Here is an 18,462-nt window from a genome sequence, read left to right on the forward strand (position 1 = left end):
TCAGGACGTGGCACCCAGGTTTCTCACTGCACACACACATTTCTGTGTCGTAGAAAGCCGATAGTCATGGCACACACCGACTTTGTTTACGATCGCCAGTCTCTGCTATTCCCTGAAGTTGCCCAGCTTGCTGAAATATGGTTACATATGCAAACATTATCTCCCAATTGTAACCTCATTTTCTGCTCTGCTGGACAGCGTGACCAGCATTTGTCATCTTGCCGCCCCCGCCCGCCACATCATTCATGTGTCTATAATTGTCATCAAGATGTGGCATGTCAGCAGGACTCCCGCGTCCGCTGCTCCCCATCTCCAGGCAGTCACTCAGGTAACAAACCCATAATCTCACCCTGTTTTCATGATGGTTGAATTACACATAATTGTTTCTGCACAGTGATTGATTTCTGCCTGAATAGAGACCTCTGCCTTTTTTCAATGCGAGCGAGTGGCAGCCAAGTCTCTCCATCTAGGAGGAGGCAGCAGCCTTTGAAGAGATCAAAGCCAAGGCCGCGAGCAGTTGTGCGCCCTGGGAATATGGAAAGCCTTTATGCTCTCAACCCCATTTCCAACATCATGTTGGATTGCAGCTGCATTACATTCTGCCAGCATTCTTAATGCTTTTAGTATTGACTCTGACATCACCGATAGCTGTTTTAAAGTAACAAAAGCTGAAGGATGACTTATTTTCACAACTCCATAATTGGAACATGCAAAGTTAGGGGAAGGGAGCATTTGTTTTTAATCTGAGATACAAAAGAAAGCACAGAAAATTATATAAGTTCCCCAAAATTAAAAACACGTTTTTCATATGGAAAGAACAGAGGGGGCATTTTTATAGCCTAGACCACACAAAATGAACTGATTATGCACATGCTTTTTCAAGCCTAAAGGCTGAAGTAAAAATACAATTGGGCAAGCGAGTCAAATTGGGAAAAAATATTGTGACTCACAGTACGTTTAGTGACTTTTAGCACCTGATGCAAAGGAAAATAATGCAGACGCCTAAGCTGTTGTCTCTGCAGCTCCTTGTAGCAAACTGACAGTAGTTCACTTACCTTAAACCAGACACACAGCACATGGCAGACAAACACTAAATCTCCATTAATTATCTAAAAAGATAAATAATGACCTAAAAGTATAAAATGCTGCAAAGCTTTATTTAAGACTCTCTCTCCTCCAGTCATGCAGATAATTCTTAGGCTGCCTTAAAACTACTCTTGCCACAATATCGTTTCCAGGGGCATCAAAAGCTCCCATGCTCCTCCTCTCTGCTCATCTGGCTTTGCTAGGGAAAACAAAAGTAAATTTCTATCAAGAAAAGACTGTCCTGAATTTTAATCAAACGTACATCTACATTACCCCGAGAAAATATTTTCAGGGAACTTTAAAAACCTATCAGCCGAAAGGAGGGAGGATAAGAAAGATGCAAGAAGTAAGAGCCTGGGAGGACACAGCAACTGAACCACTCTGTGTGCATGTGCTGCCCAGTCTGAGCACCAGGGCAACTTTGACAAATATGTTTATTCATGGTAAAACCACTGAATAGGAGCCTTTAAGAGCAGTAATTTTGAAATATGGTCCTGCTGCTACAGTGTGCAGAGTGGTGAGGAAGGAAGAATGTGCAAATAAAGCATAAGCTGTAAAGAATTAAACATTACGAGCACCCATGTATTAGCAATAAAAATAATTTCCTCTTAGCTGTATCATTTTTGTTCTGCGGTACTAACACTCCTTTCCTCCCTGTAGTCATTAAAACCCCGACTCAAAGACAACAGCAAAGGGATCTGGCCTCCCTCCCTATGGACGCAGAGCTTATGTCCCTGTCATTTCAAGGCTGGTAAACTGTCTCATTTTCACTTTGACTGTTCCTTAACACACTAACCATACCAAGGCTGAAATTAGAGTCAAACGTAGCAAGCTCTTTACCAAGATGTAAAAGCTTATTGTTTTTTTAGTATCAAGACAGAAGTCTTTTCTGTGGTAATCCAAGGTTTTGGAGCTTTTCCCCCTTCTACTCTTCTGCCGTCCCCAGCAAATTTACTGCTTCCTCTGCACAGCCTGCTTCTTAAAATTAGGACTAATTCTTTGTGGCTCTGGTGTTCACTCTGATAAGCAGAGGGATGCTCATACAGCAACACAGAGGAAAGAGTGGCAAGATACAGAGAGCTGAAGCAGTCACTGTAAACAGAGAGATCTGCTGCCATTATCTGCAGGGCAGATAATTCAACTTCTCCCTATCCCACAAGGAGTCTCAAGTATCTGGAAACAAATGGCAGCCTCCAGAAACTGAGCAAGTAACATGCATAGCACTGCAAAGGTCTCCAAAACAATCACCACTATGAAGACACAGCAGAAAAATAACTTTTACATGATGCTGCAACCCTACCTTTCAACGTCAAACCATTACTATGATGAAAAAGTACGTTTTACTGTAATTACTGCTAATTTTTCCCTTCCAGGGACTTCTGTGTTCATTTATAGAGGACTCACTTGCTACTTGATACTCTTTCTTGAAAGCTTGCTCCTTTTTTGCAGCTATTCAGTGAAACTCAAGAGACACTATTTAGCCCAAAAGAGGCACCTGAAGGCTGTCCGTCAGGTTTTCAGCCCGTGCAGCCCACTCCAAAACTTGCACAGGCATCATTCCGTGCCCAGTCAGAGGCACAGCTTCTCCTCATGCAGGGTTCTTTGGTAACCACATTAGGGAGAGCCAGTGACCCTTAAAACAAACCTCACCAGCTCCTGAAATCAGGAACTGAAATCCCTGCAAGGTAACTACCTTCAGGACCACAACAAACTGAGTTTTAGGTTTGGCTGCGGTGCTGGGGACCATGCAGCCACCAGCTGTGGTCACAGTGTACAGGCTGCAGCTACAAAGCTGTGAAGACAAAAAGAAAATGCCACCAATGACCTGGGAGGGCAATGGCACCAGGGCACACTGCTTAAGAAGCATAGATAGGAAGCTGAGAGCTGTGCTCCAGTGATCACAGAATGGCTGCACTGTAGTGTATTAAAACAGAAGATATTTCAGGATGCCCAGGAAAAAGTTAAAGCCCCCAGCTGCAAATAAGCCAGCACCTCCTTGCAAACCATTCTTCCCACCAGAGGCTGCTGAGGCACAGGGCACGGACATCACTGAGGCCTCAGCAGGTGCCCACCATGGCTGGAACAGGAAGAGAAGATGCCATTGCTGCTGAGCTGCCATCCCAAAAAGCTGCTCTGAGGTCCTCCCGTCCCCACAGTAAACAACAAAAGTCCCACCAGGCCAGTGCCAGGGCAGCTGACAGAGAAGCCCTGGCCAGCCATCCCCAGCACATTGTGTGCAAGAGCCGTGAATCAATGGCAGGTTCCCAGGAGAGGGAGTGCACCATGCTCGTTATCTAATTGTGTTTGCACTGAACTTCTGAGAGGGATGGAGACAAAAGTGGAGGATAAAAATAATGGTGCTGAGGGCAAACAGCCTGGTCCCCTGCAGGGGGGGAGAGCAAACAGAAAACCAAGTGGGAAGATATGGGTGCTGTTGTACGGCAGGGGGGGAAAATGAGAAAACACAGAGTCTGTTTTTTGACAAAACCTTTTTTGGGCTAGTTCTCTTAGGCCCCTTCTTGCTTTTACTTAGAAACTTCAGTAGATTGTTTGCTCCTTCATTCAAAGTCTAGGTGTGAAACACAGCCACAGCCAGCACTGACACAAACTTTCTTCCTATCTGCACTGGCTTTAATACTCTTATTTTCCTCCCTCTAACACACACATCTTGGTTTTTTACTTTCTCAGGCTTCTCGTTTTCTTTCCAAAAAAAAAAAAAAAAAACCAAAAAAAAACCCAAACCAAAACCAACCCAAGAAACATATGTTTATAAGTGAGCTGTCTTTCAGGTGAATTCCCGAAGTGAACTCAGGAAATAGGGATTTTGTTCCCACCTCTGCCTTCACCTTCCTCTAAGACCCTGAATGAATGTTGCTTTTTCAGGTTCTCATTTGCAGAAGCCTCCTCCCAGACTGTGCCTTTGCTTTTGGGAGCAGAGTGCGGGGAAGCAGAGGACATCCACACGCATAAACACACACAACCCCAGTGCCAGCGTGGGCGCCAGGGATACTTCCCAGGAATCTGCCGGCAGTCACTGACGCACCGCAATTTCCATGGGTCACGTCCTCATGCTACACTCTAGGTTGGGCAATTATGCACAGAATTTACCTATTTCATGCTTAATTGGACAGGCACAAACTTTTGCTCCAGCCTCAATGCAGCTATAACTTACCGGCGGCACTTTTGTTACCACAGGCACCTCTGCCAGTCCTGGCTTAACCTCCTAGGCTCAAATCGCAGCCACTGGTTTAACCAGCCCTCCCCTCCTGGGAGAACCCAGCAGAGGAGACAGAGGAAGCGCAGGTAACACAAGAAAGGCCAACGGCAGCCCATGGCTGATTTGTGAGCTACAGGCTCCTGGACTGTGACACACCACCTCCAGATAAAAAATGCAACACCCACCTGTAGGCTCTTCTCCTAATGAACCTGAAAAAATAATTTGTCCACTAGATGTTGGCCAGAGAGATTAATTTAATGGAGGAGGGCATTTTCACAAACCCACTGCTGAGATCTCCTTCTCCTAGGAAGTCTGCCTGTGCCCTCAACACAGGGGTTTCTGAACCGGCTTTGATTCAACCACATTTCCCGACTGAATATTTATTGTTCTGCCCCATTAGCCTGCATTATTCTCACTTACACACATATCCTTGGAAAGAAAAAGCAATAAAAGGAAGGATTTAAAGTGTCAAAGAAAGAGGGAAAGGTTGTTTTGGAAGCACCCTTGAACTAAAAAATGTTTCAAGGCAGCATTTTGACCAGCTCTCCTACAGTCTCTTAGTATTTCCTCATTGCAAAGTATGAAGTCATCCTCTTACAGGTCACTCTGATAAGATTATATTTGCCAGTTATTAAAAAAAAAAATGTTTGCAATATTGCTGTCAAACTGTCTGGGGAGTCACCTAATAAATTAGCATTTACTTGTGGTTCTCCTATTCCAATCCTTCCTTCTGAAGATTTACATCTAAAACAGGATTGCTGCACTCTTATCTTAGAAATATCCTCAAAATAACAGATAGGAAAAAAAAAAGTCTCAACAAAACCTGAAAAATCCACACACGTAAGAGCTAAGCTTTTTAAAGTTTTATTTCTTTTTCTTCTCCTTTAAATCCAGCACAGCTTCCTTTTCTTCCTATAGCAAGGGTATTTAAGACATGAAAATATGTGAGAGAGTAGGTTTTGAGTAACAAATTTTTCAAATCCAACATGTTCATTTGAAACTTATTTTTTCAAGTTGAATTTCAGTTGTGTGCAGGAGGCAAACAGGCAGTAAAAACCAGACCAAAACACAGCTTGGCATGCTACAGTCAGAGGGCAGCCAAACAAGGGGCTTTCTTCAGGGTAAACTATTTTATAATCGCTTGAGTTTTTGAAAATGTCTTCCAGTAGAATGTTCGACGTATGGTTTATTTCCTCAGTATCCTCACCAGCTCTCCCAGTGTCAGCTGGGTGAGCTCACTGCTTCTTCCTGTGTTGATCTCCAGCAGGCTGGAGGGGATCTGGGCCTGCCCCTGCCTGCCCCACCACCCTGGGCTCCCAGACCTGACCCTCGCCCACCCGTGAGCTCCCACCCCACTCCCAAAAGCTCCCTGAGAGGCGGAATCTGCACGTAATGTTTGTATTTGAAAAAGGAGGACCTGGATGTGAACACAGGGACAGTTTTTACACTTGGCAGGGCCTAACTCACATGCAGACATTCACGGGAGAAGTCAGGCTCCCCCAGTTTGGAGGGGTCCCTGCACTGGGTCAAGCACAGCTATTCTCGTGCTTCACCTCAGCTTTTCTGTGCACAAGTGTTTTTTCAGCTTAAGATACAGAAATGCTGCCAACCAGACCACAAGGATGGAACAAACTGCCACAAAGCCTAAACTGAGGAGAGGGCACAGATGTGAGAACAAAGCCACTTTTTAAAAACTAGTTGAGGAAGATGTGCCATGGCATTCTGTGGCATGGGACAGAACACGGGTTGGTGGCAAGAACCTTGCTCACTGTGAGGGCACATGGCAATGATACAAAACTGCAGTGAAGGAAGTACAGGACTGGCAGGGGGCAAAATAAAGAGCAAGAAAAAAACACAATTACCACTTGTAACTGTGGCTTCCTGAACCCCATACAGCATCACTCAAACTTCAGAAAAGAGAGACCCTCAACGAATCACTGGATTGTGGCATTTTAACAAAGTAAACATGTTTGCATTGCTGGACACAGTTTGTCTGCATTTTAGCACATCGGCAGGCAAAAGGCCTTCTCCCAGAGCGTGGTCTGCGTTTGACAAGCGGTGACACCTTTAATCGTCACCTCCACATTCTACTTTTTTTATGCTAGACAAAGCTTGCCAATGCAAGAGTTGATAGGGATGAAGAAAGATCAAGGCAAGAAGATATGCCAGAACTGTGGAGAGACAACAGACAGTCACAAAGATAAACCTCTGAGGCAGTTTCGAGACACAGAAAAAGGCAGAAAATTGAAGAAATAGAGCCTTATAGCATAGCTAAGTGACCAGTTACAGAGCTCTGAGGAGCCAGTGTCACTGGGATGCCTACTCGGAAATACAGAGCCTACAGGGATAGCATTTTAGAGCTCATTGCTCTCTGCCTCTGAGCCAACTCAACTGTTCAACAAAAGTTCCATGATCCCTTTCCCTGTTTTCTGAACATACATGATAAATCAAACCATTTCCAGACTGGTTTTTTTGGAAAATGACTGCATCCCCATCCGGACCTACATTCAAGTCAGCTGAGGTGAAGCTGAGCTGTCATCAGTATCCACAGGATTTCAGCATCATGCCTTCCAATTCTGTGCAATCTCGCTCCTTGTGCTGACACTGTGGGGTTCATTGCAGCTCCCACAAGTTCCAGGTTTCTCAGAGCAGGGCTGCTGGGTATGTGCAGTGCCTGGCACTGTGCTGGACATGCAGCACCAGCCTGTTTCAAATTGTTTTAAAGCTTCCCTATTCAGAAAGCGAGGAGGGGAAAGGAAGAAGAAAAGGTCACACAAGCAGCTTTCTGCTGCTCTTTGCCAAAGCAGCATTACTGGGGCTGCCTTGCACCACGAGCACCTGCACATGTACCCTGCTGCTTTGAAGTACCAGCACTGTCAGAAGGTACCTCACAGCAAACGCTTGCATGAAGTCCTGTGCTCCCACGGGACTCCTTCCCCCTGCCCTGGTGCGGGTGAAGCAGACCTGCCCGCTGACTCGTGCGGCACTGTTTGAAGTACGGAGCTGGAGTACTGAAAGTGCTTGGATAGACAGACGCTTTTGGGAATTAACTCCTCTCTGGCTTGCTTAATAACTCCTAGCCAAAGCAGTTTTCTGGTTTATGTGTTACAGCTGGTGACAGCACTACACTTACTTTTTAAGTTCAGCTGCCGATTTTATAAATATTCAATCAAAGCCCCGTAACTTTACACTTGTAATTTTCGCTGACTAAGCTCGTCCTATTGATTTTATGCCTCAACCTTACCTATATCCACAGCCATTTAAAGAAAATAAACAATCATTGAGCTGACCTTTCAGCTCCATAAAAATGCTCTTCTACACAAGGGACTTGGTAACTTTGAAGATCACAAGTGAAGATATTCTAGGTCCTTCATCTCATCCTGAAGCCCCAGCAAGCAGCACCACTACCAGAAGCCACAGAAGGCCAGCCAGTTTTTCTCAGGCCATTCAGGCCCCTTTTCTTCCCCTTTAGGAGAGCAGGCAATCCCTGACTGATTAGCACAGTTGGTGCACATGTTAACTCCTTACTGCACTTTTAGCTCAATCCCAAAGATTCAATGAATGTATTTTTATTTAAGTGCTCAATCACTTTCTTGCTGAGAGGACAGATTCCTTTGAAGTGGGAATCTCAAACTAAATAAACATATCTACAAGATCCAGGTCTCAAATAGAAGCCACTGGGTTGCTAGATTAAGTTATTCTGAATACAGTTTTCTTAAGTGAATCTAATGCTTTTGAAGGGCCAGAGCAACAGAGACACTAATTCCCAAGTGCCCAGGCAGGAGCAGCACGCCAAGCAGCTGCACCTCCTGCCACCAGTGCCCTGCAGAAAGAAACCAAACCCAGCAGCCAGATGAGCACCAACCTCATGCCAAACATGTCTTACAACTAAAACCAGCTTGGAGAAATGCCTGCTACCCAGGACGGGGCAGTTTGGGGTAAATGGGAGCCATACACGCACAGCTGGAGCGTCACAGCACATGGTTTCCCTGCAGCAGCGGGGAGGACACAAGCTGGGACAACCTGACTTGACCAGGTCAAGGCCAGACTGTCTGGCTCCCAGCAGTGTTTCCCTTGAACCAGGCACATGCTGGATCACTGTCCATCCATGTGAGAGCAGCACAGGAGATCACAGAGGGACACACAACACACAGACCTCAGGCCGCAAGATGTTTGGTGTCCATATTAAAACAGACTCTTGCACATTCGTCTTCTTGAGAGATGTGGTGTTTTACTACTAGCAAAAAAAAAAAAAAGCACATGCATCTGATAGGACTTCAGAAATATTAAGCAGCAGTAAAATGCTTTTGTGTGGGTTATTTCCTTCCCATATCAGGAGGCATTTTTGCTAACTATAAACAGAAGTTAAGTACTCATGAGAAGCCAGGCCTGCGGTACCCAGGCTTTCCAATGCCTGAAGCCATGCAGTGCTGCAACTATCTGGAAAAAGCCTTTTCCTCTTTTGATGCCTGAACCTGTGGAGCTTCAGGCTTTCTTCTTGAGCCATATCCTCCTTGGCACTTGCAGCCCATAACAAGCTATTCTTATTAACATTTTTTCTGTGCTGGGATTAAGTTGGAAAAGAGACAGGAATGACATTTTGCTTAAACCACTTTAAAAAGTAAGCAGCAGCCCTACCATTTAAAGTTTATATTGAATTAGCTCCTAGATATATAAAAAAAAGGGATATTTAGAACATAAACATACACACGCATGCGCACACACACACACATGTATTGCACTACAAAAGCTCCAACTGATGATTTCTAATGGGTGGGGTTTTTGATAATGCCTCTGCTCAAGCCACACACACACACAATTGCTGCCTCTGCACTGGGATATCAGGAGAACATTTTGTTTTCCCCTTGCCCATTCACAATTACATAGATTTGCTAATTGCATCAATGTGACAAGGAGAAGGCAGCAAAAGCTGAAAAGGTGCTCTCTTCGCCAGTATGTGCCAAAGATCTCGGTAACAATGAACTACATACCTGAGACTGCTTGGAGCTCTTGTCAGGAACAACCAGACCAAGCTTCAGACAAGGACAGCCTAGAGCCACTGTGCTAACTTCTTCTGCCCCCTTTTCCAAATGGAGGATTCATCTTATTAAGTGGGAGAAAGAAAACAGCACCAAAACTCATCCCATGACCATTCATGGCTTGGGTTTATGTTTCACAGTGGCCTGACTCCTATCTTAGACTGATCAGTCACGATTGCTTGAGTCAGAGCAGCTGAGAGACACGTTTGCAGCAATGAGGTCCCACTACTAGGGCTGAGCAGATTCCTGTTCTTTCCCGGTGCTGCCATTTGGCACGACTCACCGAGCTCCTCAGAAAATAGTGCTAGAATTCCTCCCCGGGCAAACACTAATACACTCTGTCAAGTTCTGCTTCCATACAGCCAGGAAGCTTTGTGCTCCTCTTTGCTTGATTTCAAAGTTATTTAGGGGCTAAATGGGATCATTCAACTGCACTGAGAAGCTGTGTGCCACGCAGGGTGAAGCCGCAGAGCTCCGGTGCTGGATAAGCGGCTCTGGCTTGTCGAGCCCCTCGGCTGCACGTTTCCTCCAGCTAGGGTCTGGGGTTGTGGAGGGAAGAGAGAGGTCTGTGACAGGACCACAGCTGCCTAAGGCCCCCAGAGCATCCTGCTCCAATGCCAACCTGGGAATCAGAGCAAAGCTTTCTGGTGGGTGATATGGGAGCAGGAGCTGAGCCACAACTTCTATACTGCGAAAGCCTAGTTCATATTGGGCCAGGGAGCTTTCAGCTGACCACAGCTCCCAGCAATTCCCTACAACTGCATAGTAAGCAGAAGCAAATTCTCAGGGAAAGACAATACAATGAAAAATCAGGTTTGTATCCTTCTGCAGGTCCCATACATTCCCCTTGGAGCTCCAAAATTTCCCCACAAGCAAGTGAATCAGCCAGCTTTCAGAGGAATAGAAGATGTGGCTAGGGAAATGAAATCCTCTCACTGAGGCTCTGTAGCCACTAATTTTTGCTATTTCTACCCTCATCCTTCCTTCTGCACATATTAATCTCCCAATCTTCTGGAACATCAGCTCTTCAAGATGTGAACTAACTCCATACCCCCTGCCATGCAGAAACACACATGCAGAAACAATATCCACAATTCAATTGCCTTGTTCCTAGCAATCCAACTCTTAGAAGAATTCCTTGTCATTTTCAAATGGATGTGCTGCGTTTTGCAAGTTACCATAAAATGTTTGTACATTGTATCCTCGGACCTATTTAACACATCCAGCTGCTACAAAGAGGCGGTTGAGCCATGGAGAAAGAAACCCCGACCCCAAGAACACATAAGAACAGACAAAAGGGAGGTTGTAGAAATCCTCTTATCTTTCCATAGGAAGTTTAATTCATGGGGAATGAGGGAGAAACAAAGTTATCTTCTGGATGAATTTACAACATGGAGAAATGATCCTTCTTCAGTCACCTCCTCTGTTCCCACGTTCCCATCAAACAAACAAGAAAGGTTTGCCACCCCAAAACTAGTTTTGCTAACCAAAGAAAAAACCCACACGTTAAAAAACAAACATCTGCCTCCATCTCCCATCTTCAGTACCCCTGCCATGCTCAGAAACCACCAAAAGATATCTCGAACACACAGGATGCACATTCACCAGGTGTTACTGCGGTTTGGTACTATCACATGCCACTTCTCCTGCAGCCACCTCAACCAACTGCTTCACTTTTCCACTTACCCACCTATCTGATAAGAACACATACTGCGGCACGAGGCTCCTACCTGAACTCGCAATTAACACTCTCCTGCTCCTACATATACAACTTGGAAAAAGCAAATCAGTTGCCAGTAAAATAAGAAAATTAAAAAAAAAAAGAAAAGAAAAAAAGAAAAAGTTGGAGGAGGAGAATGGGGAGGACAAGACCTCTCTAACACAGAGATTTTGGAAGACTCTAAATCCTTCTCAAACACCCTCTCCCTTCCAAAAGCTGCCCTGAAATTAGACTTCCATGGTTTTTTATTCTGGTTTATTAGTCAAGTTGTGTCTGACTGTAGATTTGTACTTTTAATTTTACGAAGCAAGCTTCTACAGCATTTGCCTTTTTTTAAAAAAGGAAAGGGTTTTTTTTCCCCTACATATGGGGGATGGAAGTAACTTTTCCCGTTTCCATTAGAGCTTTTCTCTCCCTCCTCATAGAGCGTCCTTGCCCTGTGTCTGGACGCCATTCCCCAGGAGTGCATCCCCGGGGCAGTTTGCCGACAGCGGGTCCTTCCAAGGTGGAAAAAAAGATTCAGTGCCCCAGGGCGCCTTTTTAATCCTGGCTAACACCTCCAGGCAACAGATGCATCAACAAGAAGCGTCTTTGTCATGCAAATAGCAGGGCGCAGGTACACACCAGGCACAAATGGTTGGGGACTGACACCCCAGGGGAGACCTCTGCTTCCAGTGCTTGCTGCTCTCAGCTGCTCCTTGCCCCCAGCCCCGGCACGCTGCCCTGGAAAGGGGAGGCAGAGCCAAACTGGAGGGCAGCGTCTGGGACCGCACAGAGGTGAGTGCGGCGCGGCGCCGGGGCCGTGGTAAGGCGTGGAGCGAGCGAGCATGTCACCTCCGGGATGCCGCGTTTTGATCTCGCGCGCATCAAAACCCGACTGTCAGCTACGAGCCTAACAAAGATTATAGTTCAATTAAACAAAAAAATTATTTAATAACTCAAGCGTGTAGCCTTGTGGTTAAACTGAAAGAACTCCAGGCTTATGTCAACATTGCAGCCCTGCAACAGCGCTGTTTTATTGAAATAGTGGTGCTGCTGTAACATGCAAGAGCAGCACTGAACTAAATTAGACCCTCAGATGTTCAGCAGGCAGCTTTACAATTGAAAACAAGATGCATTTTCCCCCTTCCTCCCCTTTACCATACCCACAAAGGGCAGTTCCTCAAGTACCTGAGACAAGAGCCTCCGCAAGATGATATTCTGAGGGCATTGATGCCAGATCTACAAAGAGTGGCAGCCCCACGGCATGCATATATGGAAAAAATACCCAGAGAACAATTAAATTGGATTTGGCTGTTCCAAGCCATGCACCAGCACTCAGGACTTTCTTATGAAGGTAACATGGCAAAGAGGGGGTACAAAAAACCAAAAGTCAGAAGTTTCCTAGTCATCCAAGGGGCAGGTTTGAGTCTCAATGACCTCTTGAAAAGCTGCATGCTTTTCCCTATGATACATCCAAACAGAAGTTTTCTGTAGAACAGCATTTACAACAACAAATATCAACAGACTGTGATCATCATGCTTCACCCTAAATGGCTGTAGGCCTCTGAACTGGAATTTATACACAAAAACCCCCCACAGCTATAGAAGGCAATGTATTGCATGAGTTCTTGCGTCTTTCAAATGCAGATCCGTGTGTTTTTCAGTGCCAAAGCACCCTGTCATTCCAACTCGAAATATACATTGATTTAACACTTTTTGCTGCTGTCAAATTACCAGTACAGATCAGGCCCCCTTCTTTTTGTTTTTGAAGTCAAATTCCACAGTCCTGAATAAAAATCAAGAACATCAGAGAACAAAACAATGCCATGACAGAGACCTCCAAGTAAAAAATCAAAGATCCAGTACGAGGGAAAACTGCTTTGTCACAGGGAAGGTACAGCATCCAACTTCTCCTATCACAGCATGCACAATGGCAGCGGCATTTTTCCAGCAGGATGCCTACAAGCAAATTGTTTCCCGCTCCACTCCGGTTCTACTAATATAATTTTCACAGCTCATTTTAATACTGCCTCTCCGTTGCTCTATATACATACCAAGAGGCTTACAAAAATAAATGGGAATTGACTATCCAGAATTAAAAGTACATTAAAATCCATTAAACATGCATCTACACCAATGGAAACAGAGGGACCAACCTGGAAGAATCAGTGCTCGCCACAATGTAAGGAAAAGCTGTAACTACTGCATCATGGTTGACATTAATTCCTAAACGACCATTTCACAATTTCTGGCTGAAGATACAGGGTATGTTTCAAAGCAATGCTGCCAGATAGATAAAGCCTTCACGCAGACCAACTGATGGTGGAAATAAATATCAATCAGCAAAGAGCAATGCCACATCTGAAGGCAAAAAAAAAAAAAAAAATCCAATCTTCTCATCTTACTGACATGCAACTTTAGCAGTTCTGCTTCCAGCCCTTGATTTTCCTCAACAAATGAAGAGTTAAAGCCAGGAAATTCACATCTGTCCCAGTCACTACAAAGACGGCATTTACATCATTCTGCCATACATTATCCTACAGTCGTAAACCAGGGCTCCCCCCACAAAGCCCCCAGCCCTGTTCACAGACATTAATCTCAGCTTTTCCACCGTGATCATGACCAACACCTCTAAGACTCTCAAACTCCACTGGACAGAGGCTCTGAACAGCAGAAGCTCAACCTTCATCGTCACTGAAGCTACTCAAAAGACCCCCTTGTAAACAGACTCTGCAGACCAAAGAGGAGGAAACCCAGCTTGCCAAAACCAGCCTTTGGAAGAGATAACTCACTGTTCTGGGGATGGGTGGCGACAGAGATCCATTAGGCATGTATGGGTCGTTATTCATATTTGGCATCATGATATACCCAGAATAACCAGAGTATGATGGTCCCTTGCTGTATAAGCCACTGTCTGGATGCTTTCCTATGGAAGACGAAACAATGATTACATTATTCCCCACATATGCATTTCTCATGAGTTAGAGCACTTAAATAGGTACTGTGCATATATAAAAATGTTCTGCATGCAAATATTTCCTTACTCATGGAAATTACTGCTGACAGAAAGCAATACGAAGCAATTTGTAATAAATTGTTTTTTACAAAGAGTTAATTCTTAAAGGAGCAAGTACTCTCAGTGAGGAGTTTATGTTTAAAACACAGAATAGCCTCATTTTGCTAGTACACATTCAAATCAAAGTAGACACATTAGCAATGACATCACATTTCTCAAGTAGCAGCTTTCCCCAATTTTATACATGCCTCTAGGATTTTTGGATTCAGAATTATTGCCAGTGTGGGTTTCCAACATCATTGTTAGGAAAGGGAGGACAAGGCTGTGATAACTAGATATAATAGTTTCCTTCTCTTGCTGAGCCAGTGTGTGCAGCGAACAATTCATTCTGGCTATCCTCATTGGGAACAATTAAAGGGCAGGGGGTGGCTTGGAAGGAGATCCTAACAATTTGGGAGGGGGGCTGTTGAGCACACATGGTACTACAGTCAAGAAGGAAGCCAAATGAGGGAGGCTATTTGTAGGAAAATAAAGTGTTTGGGTTCAGGTCCTGCAAATGGGGATGAACAAGTCTCCCACCTACATGCCCATTGACAAGGTTACTATTTGAAAGTGAGGTTTTAAGAAGATGCAGAGCTGAAAAGAAAACTATCCAGAGCTGATCACCTCCCCTTCACTGCCAAAATGCTTTGAGCATAGACATCATTGCTTTTAGGCTGTTTAATGACAAATTTGGAGGAAGATGGCCACAGAGTGCCGGCAAGCACCAGGACTTAACTGTGTCTGTCTTTATATGGAATTTATAATCTGGATTAGTTTGCGATGATAAGAATTTGATTTTAAACATAATCTCCCATCCTTCAAAGCACACATTCTTTGCACGCGTGTCCAGCTTCCTAAATGATATTCAGTGAACTCTGCTATTTCCTCTGTCCTTCTCAATCAAAATTAACCAGTCGGTACATTAAAAAATGTAGGAGGTCTGTTCATACTTAGATTCGAAAGAGGACATTTAAGTGACAGACTTTGGCTGTCACTTAAATGGAGAAAAGCAGAGGGTTTCTGAAAAGAACTGCACACTGTATGAGCAAAGAGATAAATGTGTTTAAGCTGATATCCTAAAAATAGTTATTTCTTCAGTGAAGATCCATTTGGCCTACTTATCAGTTCCTAAACAACAGAAATACCATTTGGTCACTCAAGATAAACGTGCTGCACGTTCATCTCCCTTTTAAATACGCTTTGAAAGCGCTCTGGCATCCCTCTCCCCCAAAAGACACTAAATTTATGTTTTCCAAAAGAAACCAAGTTCAGTTTGAGGACTGTGTGGAGGGTCACAGAGGGACAATATTGCAAGACAGGACTGTGCGCGTCTCACCTTCCTCGGGGTGTTCTCTGCCTTTATCATGGTAGGAATCCTGTGCTTGAGTCTGCCTGGAAACCTGACCACAAGGAATCCACCATCAGAAAGGAAGAAAAAGAAGAAAAGTCATTGTATGGATGCTCGTTTATCAGTCACACTGCTACAGTTCCTTGAAGGAAGAAAGAAGTTAAGAACACGAGATAAACATCTTTCTTTTTCCTCTTAAGTCACTTGGAAGGCAACTGTACCAGAAATGTTTGTGTAAACGATTGTTTTATGACAACATGAATAACTATATGGCTTTGCAAAGCATTTCGAGCAGAAGCACCCTGCATTTAATGAAAGTGGATCATTTCTGGAAAATATTTAGCACTCTGGCGGTCAAAACGCTCTTGGTAAAAAGATACCAAAAATAATGATGAAAATCAGGTTGCCCTCCTTAGCAGATCTTTAGGAAAAAAAAAAAAAGGAAATAAAAAAAGAAAAAAATTAAATAAGATTTTTAAAAAGGCAAGTTGTCCGCTCGCCCTGAAGTTGTTTTAGAGTCGGGAATTTCTTCCCAAACAGTTTTATGCAAATCCCTTAAAGAGTTTATAGCTAATGCTCCGACCCCGCTGATTTTACTGAGGAAATTTCATGGCTGCTTGAGGTCTAATACCACTGCACCGTCGGGGAACTCGCGGCAACTTTCTCGTCCCGGGCCGAAGCGCGGAAGGGGCGAGCCCCTCCAGCGCATCCCAGAGCGCGGAGCCCGCCCGGCTCTGCCCGACGCACTTCTGGAGACAGGCTTTGGGGTAAGATGATTTCTTTTGAGAAATTTGGAAGACAGAGGCTTCCCCGGTGCCCCGCCGAAGCTCCCTCCCCCGCCAGGGCGGCCGGAGCCCTCCGGCATCCCGCGCCCCCTCCGTCCGCGCTGCCCCGCGGAGCCCCCGCGGCCGCGCACCTCGTGCCCGTTGGCGCCGGGGGCGATCTCGGACTCGTTGACGAGGGAGGACTTGATGTCGGCCAGGTCGCCCTCCTCCTCGGGGTGGCTGATCTCGGCGAAGATCTTCTCTTTCTGGGGGTCCCCCTCGTCCTTGAAGGGGATCATCTCGTCGGTGGCGCAGAGCTCCGGGTCCCCCCCACCGCCCCCGGCCCCCGGCAGCTGCGGCATCCTCACGGCAGCGCGGCGTCTGCTGCGGCCGCCGGCCCGCCGCGGGAAGGGGAGCGGGAGGAGCAGCGGGGGGAGGAGGAGGAGGAGGGCGGAGGAGGAGGAGAGAGGAGGAGAAGGAGGAGAGAAGAAGGAAAAATCCCGTGAACTCCTCGGGGTTGCTCTCGGCAGCCGGAGACCCCCGCCTGTCCGCCCGCCCCCTCGGGGCCGAGGTACCCCGTCTTCCGCACGACACCGACGTCGCGGGGACCCTCGCCCCGACGCGCCGCACGGCCGGAGTAGGTCGAAATACGCCCGCTTGTGTCCCGACCGCGCCAGGGACCGCCCCCCAGGAGACCCGACCTCCCTCCATCCCCCGCCGGGACCCGGGCTCACCCTGAGGGCGAGGAGACGCGGAGGGAAGCGGAGCCCGCCCGCGTTTCGCCTCTGAGTGAAGTTGCCACCACCCCGGCGGGACCGAGTTAAAATGGCTGGGGCGAGGCGGGCAGGGGGAGGGGGCGTCCCGGGGGAAGGGGCCGGCGCTGCCCGTGCCGCGCACCCACCGGGCCTTTGTCCGCCGCTTCGTCCGCGGCTCCGGGCACGGCTGGACTCGACTCGGCGGCACCGCGAGGGGCGAGGGGCCGAGAAAGAAACAGCCCCGGGAGGGAGGGAGAGCAAGAGGGGAGGGATGGAGCGGGAGGGGAGATGTCCCCCCCGCTTCCCTCCGCGCCCGCGGGCAGGGGAAAAAGTTGTCGGCGCGGCGCCCCCGGCCGCCTCCGCGCTCAGCGCCCGGTGCGGGGCCTCCTGCCGCAGCCAGCGGGCGCGGCGCCCCACGGGGGGCGGCGGTGGGGCGCGGAGCGGCGGCGGCAGCGCAACTTCAGCATCGCTCCCGCCCTCCCTCCCTCCGCCGTCGGGGCGGGGCGGGGCGGGGGCGGTGGAGATGAAAGGAACCGCCGCCGTGACTGACACCGTGTCCGGGCCGGGAGGGCCGGGCAGCGGGGGCGGGGAGAGGATGGGGCCGGGGCCAGCGCCAGCGGGGAGGGAGGAGGGGGCGGGGGGGAGCGGGAGCGGGGCTGCCCCCGGGCAAACTTTGCTCTGGCTGCGCGGAGTAGCCTCTCTGTGTGTCCCTGTGTCCGTGTGTGCGTCTACATGCACACTTGTGCCTGTGTGTACGGGTGTCCGGGTCGCGGGGGGTACACCGGGGCACTGCCGCTCCTGTCCCTCCCCAGCCGAAAGCCCGCCGAGGAGGGCACAGGCACTAGCTGCATCCCCGGGAAGGGCGGACAGACCTGCTTTTTTAGGGCTGCTTTGTTGAGCCTTCCCCATCGCCACATGGCGCTGCTCCGGTGTGGGAAGTATGTGAGGGATTGACCAGGCTCTGCCCACGCCCGCTTCGGACGAAGGGCAGAATTAAGACATCCCCATTGAATCCAGCAAGTTCCCGGCAGAAACGAGTAGTAGCCCCCGAGAGGCAGGGCGAAACCCGCCGCGGTGAGCTCGTCCCAGTTTCGGACCGGTAAATGGAGCCAGAGCAGTAACGGAGGTTCACCCCTCCACCCTGTCCCGTTCCTCCAGCACCGCGCTGCCCCGTTAGCTCCCGGCTGATCCGGCATCGCCCTGCAACAGGGCACGAGCACAGTAAAAAAAATCATCCAGACAAAAGCAGACGCTGCGCTTGGGAAACGTCAGGATCCGCAACTTTTATTTTGCGAACGCGATGGGCGCACATTTTGCAGGAAACAACTTCCCAGTATTTTGGCATCGGAAAAGTGTGCTTGGTGCTTTGCACATGCCCCGTCAGGTTGCTAAACCTTCAAGCTCCGGCAGCCGGAGGAACGGGAGTATGTGGATGCTCAATCCGTTTTCAGTAGATGCCGGGTTCGGCACGGCGGCACCGCCGGCCGGGACAC

General features: G+C 47.6%; 1 protein-coding gene across 9 annotated transcripts in view; it reads right to left on the reverse strand.

Moving 5' to 3' along the window:
• LEF1 (lymphoid enhancer binding factor 1) overlaps window positions 1–17,365 on the reverse strand; it is a 71,589-nt gene extending 54,224 nt beyond the window's left edge. For 4 of the 9 annotated variants that reach the window (XM_042049651.1, XM_042049645.1, XM_042049653.1 and 1 more), the window contains exons 1-3: window positions 16,367–16,672; window positions 15,439–15,502; window positions 13,837–13,970 (exon numbers count right to left, since the gene is read on the reverse strand). In XM_042049651.1, the coding sequence (XP_041905585.1) occupies window positions 13,837–13,970; window positions 15,439–15,502; window positions 16,367–16,576 (408 nt within the window). In that variant the 5' untranslated portion in view covers window positions 16,577–16,672. Of the gene's footprint in view, window positions 1–13,836; window positions 13,971–15,438; window positions 15,503–16,366; window positions 16,673–16,948; window positions 17,048–17,115 lie in introns of those variants that run through there. The other 5 variants (XM_042049647.1, XM_042049646.1, XM_042049648.1 and 2 more) reach the window with 5 other exon arrangements.
• Between the last annotated feature and the right edge of the window lie 1,097 nt (window positions 17,366–18,462).

This window comes from Corvus kubaryi, unplaced genomic scaffold (assembly GCF_017639235.1).
Source record: "Corvus kubaryi isolate FWS band 111438036 unplaced genomic scaffold, C.kubaryi_AGA036_p1.0 71, whole genome shotgun sequence".
NCBI classification, from domain to species: domain Eukaryota; kingdom Metazoa; phylum Chordata; class Aves; order Passeriformes; family Corvidae; genus Corvus; species Corvus kubaryi.